The 15492-nt window shown below is 39.3% G+C and overlaps 1 protein-coding gene across 1 annotated transcript in view; it reads left to right on the plus strand.

Annotated features, from left to right (window-relative positions):
• The window catches only part of LOC137255717 (adenylate cyclase type 5-like), a 95003-nt gene that overhangs the window by 78117 nt on the left and 1394 nt on the right, over window positions 1-15492 (plus strand). The window contains exons 11-19 of the mRNA XM_067793213.1: window positions 725-809; window positions 1313-1429; window positions 1589-1750; window positions 2236-2411; window positions 3489-3630; window positions 4707-4826; window positions 6219-6365; window positions 8496-8697; window positions 9465-9589. Of these exons, the coding sequence (XP_067649314.1) occupies window positions 725-809; window positions 1313-1429; window positions 1589-1750; window positions 2236-2411; window positions 3489-3630; window positions 4707-4826; window positions 6219-6365; window positions 8496-8697; window positions 9465-9589 (1276 nt within the window). The remainder of the gene's footprint in view (window positions 1-724; window positions 810-1312; window positions 1430-1588; window positions 1751-2235; window positions 2412-3488; window positions 3631-4706; window positions 4827-6218; window positions 6366-8495; window positions 8698-9464; window positions 9590-15492) is intronic.

Here is a 15492-nt window from a genome sequence, read left to right on the forward strand (position 1 = left end):
CCAGGTAGGTGATAACAGTTTACTTTCATATCCAGGTAGGAGATAACAGTTCATCGTCATACCCACGTAGGGGATAACACTTTATCATCATACCCAGGTAGGAGATAACAGTTTACTATCATATCCAGGTAGGGTCTAACAGTTTACTATCATACCCAGTTAGGGGATAACAGCATACCAAGGTAAGGATAAGAGTTTACTGTCATACCCAGGTAGGGGCTAACAGTTTACTGTCATACTCAGGTAGGAGATAACAGTTTACTATCATATCCAGGTAGGGGCTAACAGTTTACTATCATACCCAGTTAGGGGATAACAGCATACCAAGGTAAGGATAAGAGTTTACTGTCATACCCATCTAGGGGCTAACAGTTTACTGTCATACTCAGGTAGGAGATAACAGTTTACTATCATACCCAGTTAGGGGATAACAGCATACCAAGGTAAGGATAAGAGTTTACTGTCATACCCAGGTAGGGGCTAACAGTTTACTGTCATACTCAGGTAGGAGATAACAGTTTACTATCATACCCAGGTAAGGGGTAATGGCATACCAAGGTAGGGATAAGAGTTTACTGTCATACCCAGGTAGGGGATAACAGCATACCCAGGTAGAGTGACATGAGTCTACTCTCCTGTATTTTTTATGTTAAAAAACCCAACAAAACGATTTGTTTTGGATGACAAAGAGGAAGCAGTTTGTCAGTTGTGTCGTCTGTTTCAGGACGGTGGTCATGCTGGGGTTGTTTGTGTCGGGGTTGTTGGTGGTCCTGGCTCTGTTCCTGCTGGCCCTCTCAGAAACCTGCTCGGTAAGTCGTCAGATCTGTGTTTGTAGATCCTTGGCCCTGTCAGAAAAATGCTCGGTAAGTCGGCAGATCTGTGTTTGCAGATCCTTGGCCCTGTCAGAAAAATGCTAGTTAAGTCGGCAGATCTGTGTGCAGATCCTTGGCCCTGTCAGATACCACTCAGTAAGTTGGCAGATCTGTGTGCAGATCCTTGGCCCAGTCAGAAACCTTCTTGGTAAGTTGGCAGATCTTTGTGCAGATCCTTGGCCCTGTCAGAAACTTGCTCACTAAGTGGCAGATCTGTCTTCAGATTTTGACCCTCTGTGAAAGTGCATCATCTGTCCTAAGATTCTTGACATTGTCAAAAACCATTTCCTTAGTGTTGACAAGAATCTACCTCGGTAGTGCATAGAAAGTCTGTCTCTCTTACCCCATGGTTAGAGAAACAAGTAAAACAGTCACAATATGCAAGTAATGTTATGAAGTTGGTCCTTTCATCATAGTGCTCACCACATACGCTGTTTCAGTGCACTCCGAAGGGACTTCGAGCTGTGGCCACCAAGATCGCTGTTAATCGCTGGCTGAACCAACTAGTCGCCATTGTGTCCGTCCTCATGGTCTACGCCTCTGCTTTCTGTGCCATGGTAAGAACACCTCCTTTCATTTCAGCAAGTTGGACAGGAAGTGTAGGACAAGATGGATGGTTAGTTTGTTGGTTAATGCCTCACTCTGCAATTTTCCAACAACATGCGTGTTGCAGTGATGCCACAGAAACCTTATTTTTGTGAACTTGTTTTGTCCAGCTGATGCTGAGCTCCCCACAGCTCCCAGAGTGCGTGGAGTCTTACCTTCATCTCAACAGCAGCAGCAACGGGAACCTGACCATCATCTCTATGGCAGCCATCACGCGGGAGTCGCACCACTCTGTCTGCAACCCTGCTCAACCTACATCTTTCTTCCCAGAGGTCAGTGAATGAAACAACCCTGAAGTTCCTATGTTGGGAGTGTTGACATGAAGTCCAATTCAAGGAAGTAGACAAGGCATTAGGGCATTGCATCATTATAGCATTGTGACATTATGGGCACAGTTAACTGTTTGTTAGTTTTACCTGGTAGTGGGGACGGAACAACCCTCAAAATGTTGTATCAAACACTGAAATCCAGAAAATTCTTCACCTTCCTCAAACAGGATCTTCTAAAGTGCCAATCAAGCTTCAGTGCATATATGTTAAATTTTAGAACCAGTGACTGTATTTTATGGCACAAGTAAAATAGTGATGGTGCAGCCAAACCTGTAAGCCAGGTTGCCCTCGGTACAGGTGTGAAAAGAGCACTGTAATAACACCCTGTATTGTGCTGTTTCAGCTCCTCAGTCAAGGTGTAATGATGTAGGCAGTATAAGCTGTTTGTTTGGTATGTTTATAATCCAGGCTCTGCCCTTCCCTTCCAGTACTTCACATTCTGTGTCATCATGTCGATGATCGCCATGGCTGTGTTTCTTCAAGCCACAAGCATTGTCAAGATGGTTCTCCTCATCTCTATGACAACCATCTACCTGTTGGTGGCACAGCTTCTCTATGCCAACATTTTTGACAATCGCGATCTGCTGCTGAGGGCTTCATCAGGGTAGGTGGTCTGGGTTTCTGTAAGTGGGCCTAGTGCTCAATGTTCTCGGCCCCGTTTCACAAAACTCTCGTAAGCCTAAGATCTCGTAAGTTTTGTCGTAGCCATTGTGCCTCCTATACTGAAACACAGGAGCTACGGATGCTACGAGAAAAGTTATGAGATCTTAGGCTTACAAGAATTTTGTGAAACGCGGCCCAGGGTAGGTGCTACCAGGATTTCTGTAGCTCAGGCAAGTGCTAAGTGTTTGGGATGGGTGGTCTGGGTTTCTGTAAGTGCTCAATGTTCTGGGTAGGTGGGCCAGGGTTCTGTGGGTGGGCCTAGTGCTCAATGTTCTGGGTAGGTGGTCTGGGGTTCTCTAGGTAGGCATAGTACTTAGTGTTCTGGGTAGGTGGTCCGGGGTTCTGTAGGTGTGGCTAGTGCTTAATTTTCTGGTTTGGTGGTCTGGGGTTCTCTAGGTGGGCCTAGTGTTCAATGTTCTGGATAGTCCGGATTTCTGTAGTGGGGCTAGTCCTTAATGTTCTGGGTAGGTGATCCAGGGTTCTGTAGGTAAGGCTAATACTCAATGTTCTGGGTAGATTGGGGTTTGTACTGTGTCCGTGACCAAAAGATACATTATTAGTTATAGATGACCATTTCTGAGGCCAGGAAAATAGCATTAATTACACTTCTTATGCATCTTTATTACCCATGAGGGAGAAAATATCGTAGGTCTTATACTTGATAACATGCCCAAAGGGTAAAGTATGATTTTGTCAGGGTGATGTTACGTCATGAACAGTGCTATGACATCATGTTTCTTGTGTTCTATAAAGGACCTTGTGTAGCCAGCCTACTTTTGAAAGTTGATTTTGGTTTATTTTCCTCAATTTGATGACTTTGGAAATAAATAGAATATTATATTCATGCCCATTTAATACTATGTTTACATTCGGGCCTAGGTATAGGTAATACACTCGCTCTCACTCGGGAAATAACGTATTAGACACACATGTTGAAAACATGGTGTGACATGTGCACTAATATAATATCCTCTGTAGTGTTGCCAAGATGATTAGATGTATCTTGTTCTTTGTCAAGGAAGGATATGTCCTCCCCAACTTCGTCCATCTCCCTGCGATGGGAGATGATTGTGATTCTGCTGGTGTTCTGCATCGTCCTCTTCGTCCACGCTCAGCAGGTGGAGTCTACAGCCAGGCTGGATTTTCTCTGGAAAGTTCAGGTATGAGTTCAGTCCCTTTGTCATATCAGGATATGATTGTCCGTAATTTGCATCGGAGTCTTCCTATTAGTTGCTGTGTCATGACTGAAATATTGACCAGTGTTCTAAAACGTTATCTTAAGAACCTGTTTCAAATTGAGCATTATACTGGTGTTTCTTATTCTCCTGGTGTTTCGGATATCGGCTGAAAAAAATAATACAGACAGTTCTTATCGTATGAATGCTTGTTGTTTTTAATGAAGAGATTCCCCCTCTAACAACGACATCTATCAACTGCTTGATCCATCAGGTGCATTACTACTCTGTGGCTTGGTGAAAAACAAGGTCATATGCCATTAACTCAATGAGGCATCTCCCAATCTCGTGGCAAGGAAGTAACGTTATGAAGTGTAAGGAAGAGGAATCCTGTCAGAAAGGGCGGGAAAAAGTTATGATTTGTCCAAGTTGTTAAGAACTCACCAATATTCATCACATTGCAAAATGTTGATCATTTGCAGACTTTGGCCATTTCCTAGGTACTGGTCAGTGATGTAAAACAATCGCTACGTATCGCGCATCGGCGATCTTGGCAGAAAATGTTAGAATAGGAGATGGATCTATATTAGACTTGACAATTATTGCTTGAATTTTGAATGGTCTAATTGCAAGCTCAAAGCACTGCATTTACATATATTGTTACTTAAACAGCGACACCTATTGATACATTTTGAACTTAGACGCCCTGATATCGGGCTGGGTTGGGGGCTTATTTCGTAGACCAGGGTGTGAAACTCCCACAAACTTCCGTGACTGGTTAGATATAAAACTTGCCAGCCCTGACCAACACTTGCCTGCCCACAAAAAGTACTAATTCACTTAATATAATCAAATTAAAACTAATACCAATGCAAGAAAGGTATTTACTATTTAGTTCAGAGCTCATCATTTATTTTTACGAGTGAACTAAGAAGGATTTTATTATCCTGAAATACGATGAGGGCGGTTTTGGGGGAGACAAGTATTTTGAACACAGCACACACTGATAAAGCCCAAAATGGATGGATTTTATGTATTTCTCAAATATTTTTGGTTGCTAGGCAACAGAGGAAATGGAGGAGATGGAAAGCCTGCGAGCATACAACCTGCGTCTCTTGTCCAACATCCTGCCCCTAAATGTGGCCCAGCACTTCCTCCAAAACCAGTTCAAGAAGGATGAGGTAGCGATAGAAATAACAGCACTTCCTATGTTGTCATGTCTGTCTGTGTTAGTGAAAATGGTTGTCATCGTGGGAATTCTTGTCTGGAGGTGGTCCACTCATATAAAGGACAAATGTTTAGGATGGTTTGGTTCAGTTACAAGGTTTTGTGGATGAAATACTCTTCAGAAAAGTAGAGGAAATTGGGAGATGTATGGGATTGTGGATGGAGCTGTTAATGCTATTTCTCTGAAACCACAATAAAACAAACAGAAACTCACAATCACTTTTGTTTATATGTTTTGTGACTAGACTCTTTCAAATCATAATTTGTTGTCTCTAGCTCGGCTATAGTGATCTAAACACTGACTGATATATAATCGACATACATCATAAACATCTTAATGTTCATGTGGTAATTATAACAAAGACATTATTCGCTGCCTTTTTAAGTGTCATAACTATCAAAATTTAAGAACAATTGTGTTTTCTGCTTTGATGAAATAAAAATATGTGTAAACAGTACCAGAGTTACATTAACCTGTTCATGGCAGACCCATCACAGTCTTTACAAAATCTGTGTCGCTTGTGCTGCCCACAGTTCAAAGTAATGTACAGCATAGCAACTTAATTCACTTTCTATGTAGTGTATATATATATACTCTTAAAAAAAGTAGGGGATCTTCATTTTTTTATTCACAATTTAAAAATTTAGGAGATTTATCAGAGTCAATCAATGTTGATATGATATTGAATGTTTTGAAAGTGCATCACCATGTGCGCTTCCTTACAAGCATCGTTATTTGGAGTGTAGTCGCTTTTGAAAGGTGATTGGTGTATGACATGTAATTTGCCTGTAAACGATTTTCATTTGGAAACAAACAACTAGAAACAACACCAACTAATGTGAGATGCAAGATGGGTGTCAAAGTTGATGTGTTTAAGGGTGGTAATAGAGGGAAATGGTGGTGTCTTCATAAGATGTCTGTCCTTGAAACGTCTATTAAAGTTTACACTTCCTCTCCAAATTGAAAGTTCATCATCCCCTACTTTTTTTTAGAGTATATATTGTGCCAGTCAGCATATATGCAGACTTGAACTCTTCCAAAACAGTGACCTATATAACTAGTTGAATAAATATTGTATGAACCTGGCACAGCTATAATTGTTCATGTAAGTGTTGGTGGAAAAGTCCACCAGATGGAGGGGAGAGAGTTAGTAATTAGAAACCACTCGACTAGAACAGGTTGTGTGTTGGGTGGGTAGTCAAACTGGGAGTAGTCATAACGGGAATGAACCTATGTAGGCCTATGGAAATGACCTCAAGTGTCTGAATACTTTTTGCATGACTCTGTAGTTGGAATATTGCATACTGTGGTGTCCCGATCCTTCAGTGTTGGTTGTCTCCTGCAGGAGCTGTATTACAAGGCGTGTGAGAACACAGGTGTGATGTTCGCCTCCATCACCAACTTCTCAGAGTTCTACATGGAGCTGGAAGGAAACAACGAGGGTGTGGAATGTCTCCGCCTCCTCAATGAGATCATTGCTGACTTTGACGAGGTCAGTAGCATGCTGGGAAATGAAAATTACGCTGTTGTAATTTTCAGATGTTACAGAAACAGTTTGTAAATATTCCAAGACACATTTTCAAAGACATATGACCTGGAGTCTTTATTAGAGTATCTGAGAGTCTTACTGATGGTTGGTATTTAGTTCCACACAATGCACATATAATTACATCAGTACCTTGAGTTCTTGGCTCATATTTGGAAATGGGTAGGCATTGCAAAGTGATTGTTTTTGTTGAAATATGATAGCTATGGCGAACAGGGCTCGCTTTGGGGCTTTGTTACCTGCACTGGTGCAACCAATATTGCAAAGTGCAACCTAGTCATTAGCCTAACTTGCACCAGGTGCAAGTAAATTTTGAGTGTGTAGACATCTAAATAATTAAAGAGCATATTTCTTTCATGGCAGATTGCAATAAAAGCAGTGCAACAGGAATTTGGTCTTTCCGATAAGTGTTCATCTCAGATTGCACCTGGTGCAACTAGGTGAACATTTCTTACATCGATTCCTGTCTGAGGAAAGCCAGATTTATGAATATCAGCTTCTTCATTGTGAATAATATGTTACGGAGTGTATGCTTGCTCCTTTATCAGATGAATGGTAGGGTTAACACCCTGATTATTCACGATAAGGACCTTGACATTCATGAATCTGGATTTTCTCATGCATTCCACTTCTAAATGCCCTTCAAAGATTTGATGACTATGGCTGTTTAAATGTTGTTGAACTTGTGATGTCACCATGTCCCACCAATATCACAAACTGGAATGATAGCAGACGTCTACCAATGCACCTCAGATTGCAGGAGAATCTACCAACATTTAAGTCTACTCAATTGTTCAGTGCTGCCGGCTGATTTGTCTGATGTCTTTCCAGGCTCATTTTCTAGCGCTTTCGAGTGGCACATGCCAGAAACTAGCGCTATATAAGAGTGTGCGCACGCGCGCGCGCATGCGCATGTGTTGGTGTGTGTTCGTTTTTTTTTATCATAACCAGAATCTGGGGCTGTCTGGGCAGCAGCTTCCAGATGCATATTTGCACATGCCATTTCAACAGAATGTTAGCTTTATGAATATGGAACATGTTCCTCTAGTCTGAGTGTTCTACAGCTCATTCTAATCGATGTGTGACTGTAGTGACATTCCAAGTGCTCTTTAAGTGTTGTTGTTTTCTTGCATACTGTTTAAGTGCAGTCACATTTTAAGTGCAGTCAGTTTTGCATCAGTTTTTGCAGCCAATATAAGGTGGTCGTATCACTCCAAGTTTCCATCAAGTACTTCCGTTACAACCATAACAGGAGACCAAATTTAACTAGTTAAAGGCTCGTTTGGTTTGCAGTGTGCCACTGTCTAACCCAATAATTTGGATTTCAGTCACTTGATTGTCTGACTCAGACTTGAATACTGAAAATACTGTTGTCAGTTGAACACAAAATGAACTGCCAGCACAGCTAGGATCTTGCTGGGTATATATATCGGATGTAGTGTCTCCAAATTTTATTCACTGGATTGTCTGATCCAGCCTCAAACAATTCCAGGCAGTTGATATTTAAGTAGACTGTAGACAAGGACACCAACCAAACGAATCATGGATCCTGCTGGATATATTATTATTATTTTTTTTTTTTTTTAAAAAAACAGCTGACATTTGTGAAGTGCCAATATTCTGCTCTGCTGCACAAACTCTTTTTGCTTTTCCAATTGATCAGTGGATGTCAGTCTCAAACAGTACATGTTATTGTTATTCTCAACTCTCACATAAAGACAGTATATTGTCCAAGTTTACTGCACGTAGCTCTACCCGCAACTAGGTGTTTGCACATATTCATGTGGCCACCATCTGGCCATCTACCAACGGATTCATGGATTCTTTTAAGTATGCAATGTTGTAACAACATTGAAACAGCCTGCACACAAAGTTGACTCCACAGATTTTACACTTGGTCACAGGTAGACTGGATCCCGACATCTCAAGCTTGCAGGATCACTAGCCTGGCACCTTAGACAACTCACACTAACCTGATGCCCAAGACACCTTGCACTAGCCTAACACGGTAGACAGCTCTCTCTCCGATATGTGTCAGTCCCAAAGTCCACAAACTGATTTTTCTTTCCTTTGAAGATTCTTCAGGAGGAGCGATTCCACTGTATCGAGAAGATCAAGACCATTGGTCAGACATACATGGCTGCATCTGGTCTGACACCCGAAACACACTTCCCCGACATGAAGCACATTATCGCCATATCAGACTACGCCATTGCCATCCGGGCACAGCTACAATATGTCAATGAACATTCCTTCAACAACTTCAAGATGAGAGTTGGTGAGAAAATATACTATATTCTAATCTTATCATTATTTTAGTATGTTGATCTAATAAATTGCAAGTAATAGTGGTATTTGTTTTGCTTATTCAGTCTTAATGTTAATTCAGTTTTGGGTTGCCTTTCATTAAATTAGATGACTACTGCTACGATTTATGAGTACAGAAATGTTCATGCTCTATAAAGTCACGTGGAGAGAATCGTATTACTGCTTGACACGTATTAGATGACTCAGCACAGTAAACGTGTTTGTGACAAGTAGGCAGAGCAGGGAGTATAGAAGATACACTTGAATGCTACAGGTACGTGAGGTGGATTGGGGATTAAGCACTGCAGTACACGCTGACCGTGGCATGAACTCAATGCTGCTTCGGTTCAACATGTTTCCTGCAGACACGATTGGCACAAGGAAATTGAAATTGTCAAGTTGTAGGCGACAACCTGTTTCGTTCATTTTTCAAGTGGAATGTTCTGGAGGGCCTTCCCATATATGCAAATTGGAGTCTTTTGTCAGGTCGCGGCTCATCTAATACTTGTCAAGCAGTACTGTCACTTGCTTCACAATGAAAACACATGATGACAGATATAAGATGTTTGAGGATTTATTGTTACCTGCACCAGATTCAACCTGTAGAAGGTAAGCTGTACCAGCCATTATTAACCTGCACCAGTACAGGTTGGAAAGAGAAATTCATCTTTGTGGTTTCAGCTTTTCACACAAAACATAATCTCACTGATTTCAATGAGTTAAAATATTTATGCCCAGGCATCAATATGGGGCCTGTTGTGTCTGGCGTCATCGGTGCACGCAAACCTCACTATGACATCTGGGGGAATTCTGTCAACGTTGCCAGTAGGATGGACAGCACGGGCGTTCCAGATAAGATTCAGGTGAGTGAGTTTGTTTTTACACTAACTGTAGCAGTATTCCAGCAATATCACGCTGGGCATCATACTATGTATCCATGAAGGGAATCAAACCTGTGTTTTCGGCGTGACAATCAAACACTGTAACTACAAGGCTACTCCACTGCCCACAGATACAAGAGGTCACATGAAGGGCCATCTGAAGATCCTGAATAGTACATTCTCAGAGAGAATAGGCTTCAGAAAGTCTGTTGGACAGAAGTGTAGACTTTATTGAACCCTAAACAGTAGTCTGTTTGTCCGTCTCACATTGGACAATCTGAGTTTGCTCAAAGGTTTGCTGACACAACCTTCCACTAGTAACTGGGGTTTGTTAGGCTCATTATAGCAGTGTAACGAATAATACTGAGTCTTAGTTTATTAGTCTGTATAGATCTACTGTAGGTGCATCAGTCTGAAGTGAACTGTATTGAGGATGCTGTGATATAACTAAATAATTAATAATTGTGCCATTGTTAGGCAATAGTTCCAGAATCTACCAACACACTGCACTCACAAATACTGAGTCTTAGTTTATTAGTCTGTATAGATCTACTGTAGGTGCATCAGTCTGAAGTGAACTGTATTGAGGATGCTGTGATATAACTAAATAATTAATAATTGTGCCATTGTTAGGCAATAGTTCCAGAATCTACCAACACACTGCACTCACAAATACTGAGTCTTAGTTTATTAGTCTGTATAGATCTACTGTAGGTGCATCAGTCTGAAGTGAACTGTATTGAGGATGCTGTGATATAACTAAATAATTAATAATTGTGCCATTGTTAGGCAATAGTTCCAGAATCTACCAACACACTGCACTCACAAATACTGAGTCTTAGTTTATTAGTCTGTATAGATCTACTGTAGGTGCATCAGTCTGAAGTGAACTGTATTGAGGATGCTGTGATATAACTAAATAATTAATAATTGTGCCATTGTTAGGCAATAGTTCCAGAATCTACCAACACACTGCACTCACAAATACTGAGTCTTAGTTTATTAGTCTGTATAGATCTACTGTAGGTGCATCAGTCTGAAGTGAACTGTATTGAGGATGCTGTGATATAACTAAATAATTAATAATTGTGCCATTGTTAGGCAATAGTTCCAGAATCTACCAACACACTGCACTCACAAATACTGAGTCTTAGTTTATTAGTCTGTATAGATCTACTGTAGGTGCATCAGTCTGAAGTGAACTGTATTGAGGATGCTGTGATATAACTAAATAATTAATAATTGTGCCATTGTTAGGCAATAGTTCCAGAATCTACCAACACACTGCACTCACAAATACTGAGTCTTAGTTTATTAGTCTGTATAGATCTACTGTAGGTGCATCAGTCTGAAGTGAACTGTATTGAGGATGCTGTGATATAACTAAATAATTAATAATTGTGCCATTGTTAGGCAATAGTTCCAGAATCTACCAACACACTGCACTCACAAATACTGAGTCTTAGTTTATTAGTCTGTATAGATCTACTGTAGGTGCATCAGTCTGAAGTGAACTGTATTGAGGATGCTGTGATATAACTAAATAATTAATAATTGTGCCATTGTTAGGCAATAGTTCCAGAATCTACCAACACACTGCACTCACAAATACTGAGTCTTAGTTTATTAGTCTGTATAGATCTACTGTAGGTGCATCAGTCTGAAGTGAACTGTATTGAGGATGCTGTGATATAACTAAATAATTAATAATTGTGCCATTGTTAGGCAATAGTTCCAGAATCTACCAACACACTGCACTCACAAATACTGAGTCTTAGTTTATTAGTCTGTATAGATCTACTGTAGGTGCATCAGTCTGAAGTGAACTGTATTGAGGATGCTGTGATATAACTAAATAATTAATAATTGTGCCATTGTTAGGCAATAGTTCCAGAATCTACCAACACACTGCACTCACAAATACTGAGTCTTAGTTTATTAGTCTGTATAGATCTACTGTAGGTGCATCAGTCTGAAGTGAACTGTATTGAGGATGCTGTGATATAACTAAATAATTAATAATTGTGCCATTGTTAGGCAATAGTTCCAGAATCTACCAACACACTGCACTCACAAATACTGAGTCTTAGTTTATTAGTCTGTATAGATCTACTGTAGGTGCATCAGTCTGAAGTGAACTGTATTGAGGATGCTGTGATATAACTAAATAATTAATAATTGTGCCATTGTTAGGCAATAGTTCCAGAATCTACCAACACACTGCACTCACAAATACTGAGTCTTAGTTTATTAGTCTGTATAGATCTACTGTAGGTGCATCAGTCTGAAGTGAACTGTATTGAGGATGCTGTGATATAACTAAATAATTAATAATTGTGCCATTGTTAGGCAATAGTTCCAGAATCTACCAACACACTGCACTCACAAATACTGAGTCTTAGTTTATTAGTCTGTATAGATCTACTGTAGGTGCATCAGTCTGAAGTGAACTGTATTGAGGATGCTGTGATATAACTAAATAATTAATAATTGTGCCATTGTTAGGCAATAGTTCCAGAATCTACCAACACACTGCACTCACAAATACTGAGTCTTAGTTTATTAGTCTGTATAGATCTACTGTAGGTGCATCAGTCTGAAGTGAACTGTATTGAGGATGCTGTGATATAACTAAATAATTAATAATTGTGCCATTGTTAGGCAATAGTTCCAGAATCTACCAACACACTGCACTCACAAATACTGAGTCTTAGTTTATTAGTCTGTATAGATCTACTGTAGGTGCATCAGTCTGAAGTGAACTGTATTGAGGATGCTGTGATGTAACTAAATAATTAATAATTGTGCCATTGTTAGGCAATAGTTCCAGAATCTACCAACACACTGCACTCACAAATACTGAGTCTTAGTTTATTAGTCTGTATAGATCTACTGTAGGTGCATCAGTCTGAAGTGAACTGTATTGAGGATGCTGTGATATAACTAAATAATTAATAATTGTGCCATTGTTAGGCAATAGTTCCAGAATCTACCAACACACTGCACTCACAAATACTGAGTCTTAGTTTATTAGTCTGTATAGATCTACTGTAGGTGCATCAGTCTGAAGTGAACTGTATTGAGGATGCTGTGATATAACTAAATAATTAATAATTGTGCCATTGTTAGGCAATAGTTCCAGAATCTACCAACACACTGCACTCACAAATACTGAGTCTTAGTTTATTAGTCTGTATAGATCTACTGTAGGTGCATCAGTCTGAAGTGAACTGTATTGAGGATGCTGTGATATAACTAAATAATTAATAATTGTGCCATTGTTAGGCAATAGTTCCAGAATCTACCAACACACTGCACTCACAAATACTGAGTCTTAGTTTATTAGTCTGTATAGATCTACTGTAGGTGCATCAGTCTGAAGTGAACTGTATTGAGGATGCTGTGATATAACTAAATAATTAATAATTGTGCCATTGTTAGGCAATAGTTCCAGAATCTACCAACACACTGCACTCACAAATACTGAGTCTTAGTTTATTAGTCTGTATAGATCTACTGTAGGTGCATCAGTCTGAAGTGAACTGTATTGAGGATGCTGTGATGTAACTAAATAATTAATAATTGTGCCATTGTTAGGCAATAGTTCCAGAATCTACCAACACACTGCACTCACAAATACTGAGTCTTAGTTTATTAGTCTGTATAGATCTACTGTAGGTGCATCAGTCTGAAGTGAACTGTATTGAGGATGCTGTGATATAACTAAATAATTAATAATTGTGCCATTGTTAGGCAATAGTTCCAGAATCTACCAACACACTGCACTCACAAATACTGAGTCTTAGTTTATTAGTCTGTATAGATCTACTGTAGGTGCATCAGTCTGAAGTGAACTGTATTGAGGATGCTGTGATATAACTAAATAATTAATAATTGTGCCATTGTTAGGCAATAGTTCCAGAATCTACCAACACACTGCACTCACAAATACTGAGTCTTAGTTTATTAGTCTGTATAGATCTACTGTAGGTGCATCAGTCTGAAGTGAACTGTATTGAGGATGCTGTGATATAACTAAATAATTAATAATTGTGCCATTGTTAGGCAATAGTTCCAGAATCTACCAACACACTGCACTCACAAATACTGAGTCTTAGTTTATTAGTCTGTATAGATCTACTGTAGGTGCATCAGTCTGAAGTGAACTGTATTGAGGATGCTGTGATATAACTAAATAATTAATAATTGTGCCATTGTTAGGCAATAGTTCCAGAATCTACCAACACACTGCACTCACAAATACTGAGTCTTAGTTTATTAGTCTGTATAGATCTACTGTAGGTGCATCAGTCTGAAGTGAACTGTATTGAGGATGCTGTGATATAACTAAATAATTAATAATTGTGCCATTGTTAGGCAATAGTTCCAGAATCTACCAACACACTGCACTCACAAATACTGAGTCTTAGTTTATTAGTCTGTATAGATCTACTGTAGGTGCATCAGTCTGAAGTGAACTGTATTGAGGATGCTGTGATATAACTAAATAATTAATAATTGTGCCATTGTTAGGCAATAGTTCCAGAATCTACCAACACACTGCACTCACAAATACTGAGTCTTAGTTTATTAGTCTGTATAGATCTACTGTAGGTGCATCAGTCTGAAGTGAACTGTATTGAGGATGCTGTGATATAACTAAATAATTAATAATTGTGCCATTGTTAGGCAATAGTTCCAGAATCTACCAACACACTGCACTCACAAATACTGAGTCTTAGTTTATTAGTCTGTATAGATCTACTGTAGGTGCATCAGTCTGAAGTGAACTGTATTGAGGATGCTGTGATATAACTAAATAATTAATAATTGTGCCATTGTTAGGCAATAGTTCCAGAATCTACCAACACACTGCACTCACAAATACTGAGTCTTAGTTTATTAGTCTGTATAGATCTACTGTAGGTGCATCAGTCTGAAGTGAACTGTATTGAGGATGCTGTGATATAACTAAATAATTAATAATTGTGCCATTGTTAGGCAATAGTTCCAGAATCTACCAACACACTGCACTCACAAATACTGAGTCTTAGTTTATTAGTCTGTATAGATCTACTGTAGGTGCATCAGTCTGAAGTGAACTGTATTGAGGATGCTGTGATATAACTAAATAATTAATAATTGTGCCATTGTTAGGCAATAGTTCCAGAATCTACCAACACACTGCACTCACAAATACTGAGTCTTAGTTTATTAGTCTGTATAGATCTACTGTAGGTGCATCAGTCTGAAGTGAACTGTATTGAGGATGCTGTGATATAACTAAATAATTAATAATTGTGCCATTGTTAGGCAATAGTTCCAGAATCTACCAACACACTGCACTCACAAATACTGAGTCTTAGTTTATTAGTCTGTATAGATCTACTGTAGGTGCATCAGTCTGAAGTGAACTGTATTGAGGATGCTGTGATATAACTAAATAATTAATAATTGTGCCATTGTTAGGCAATAGTTCCAGAATCTACCAACACACTGCACTCACAAATACTGAGTCTTAGTTTATTAGTCTGTATAGATCTACTGTAGGTGCATCAGTCTGAAGTGAACTGTATTGAGGATGCTGTGATATAACTAAATAATTAATAATTGTGCCATTGTTAGGCAATAGTTCCAGAATCTACCAACACACTGCACTCACAAATACTGAGTCTTAGTTTATTAAGTCTGGTATAGATCTACTGTAGGTGCATCAGTCTGAAGTGAACTGTATTGAGGATGCTGTGATATAACTAAATAATTAATAATTGTGCCATTGTTAGGCAATAGTTCCAGAATCCCAACACACTGCACTCACAAATACTGAAGGTGGCATCCACATCATTATCGTAATTCCCAAATTCTGAAATACCACTCAAAGAAAT

The sequence above is a fragment of the Haliotis asinina genome, chromosome 11, assembly GCF_037392515.1.
Source record: "Haliotis asinina isolate JCU_RB_2024 chromosome 11, JCU_Hal_asi_v2, whole genome shotgun sequence".
Taxonomy (NCBI): Eukaryota; Metazoa; Mollusca; class Gastropoda; order Lepetellida; family Haliotidae; genus Haliotis; species Haliotis asinina.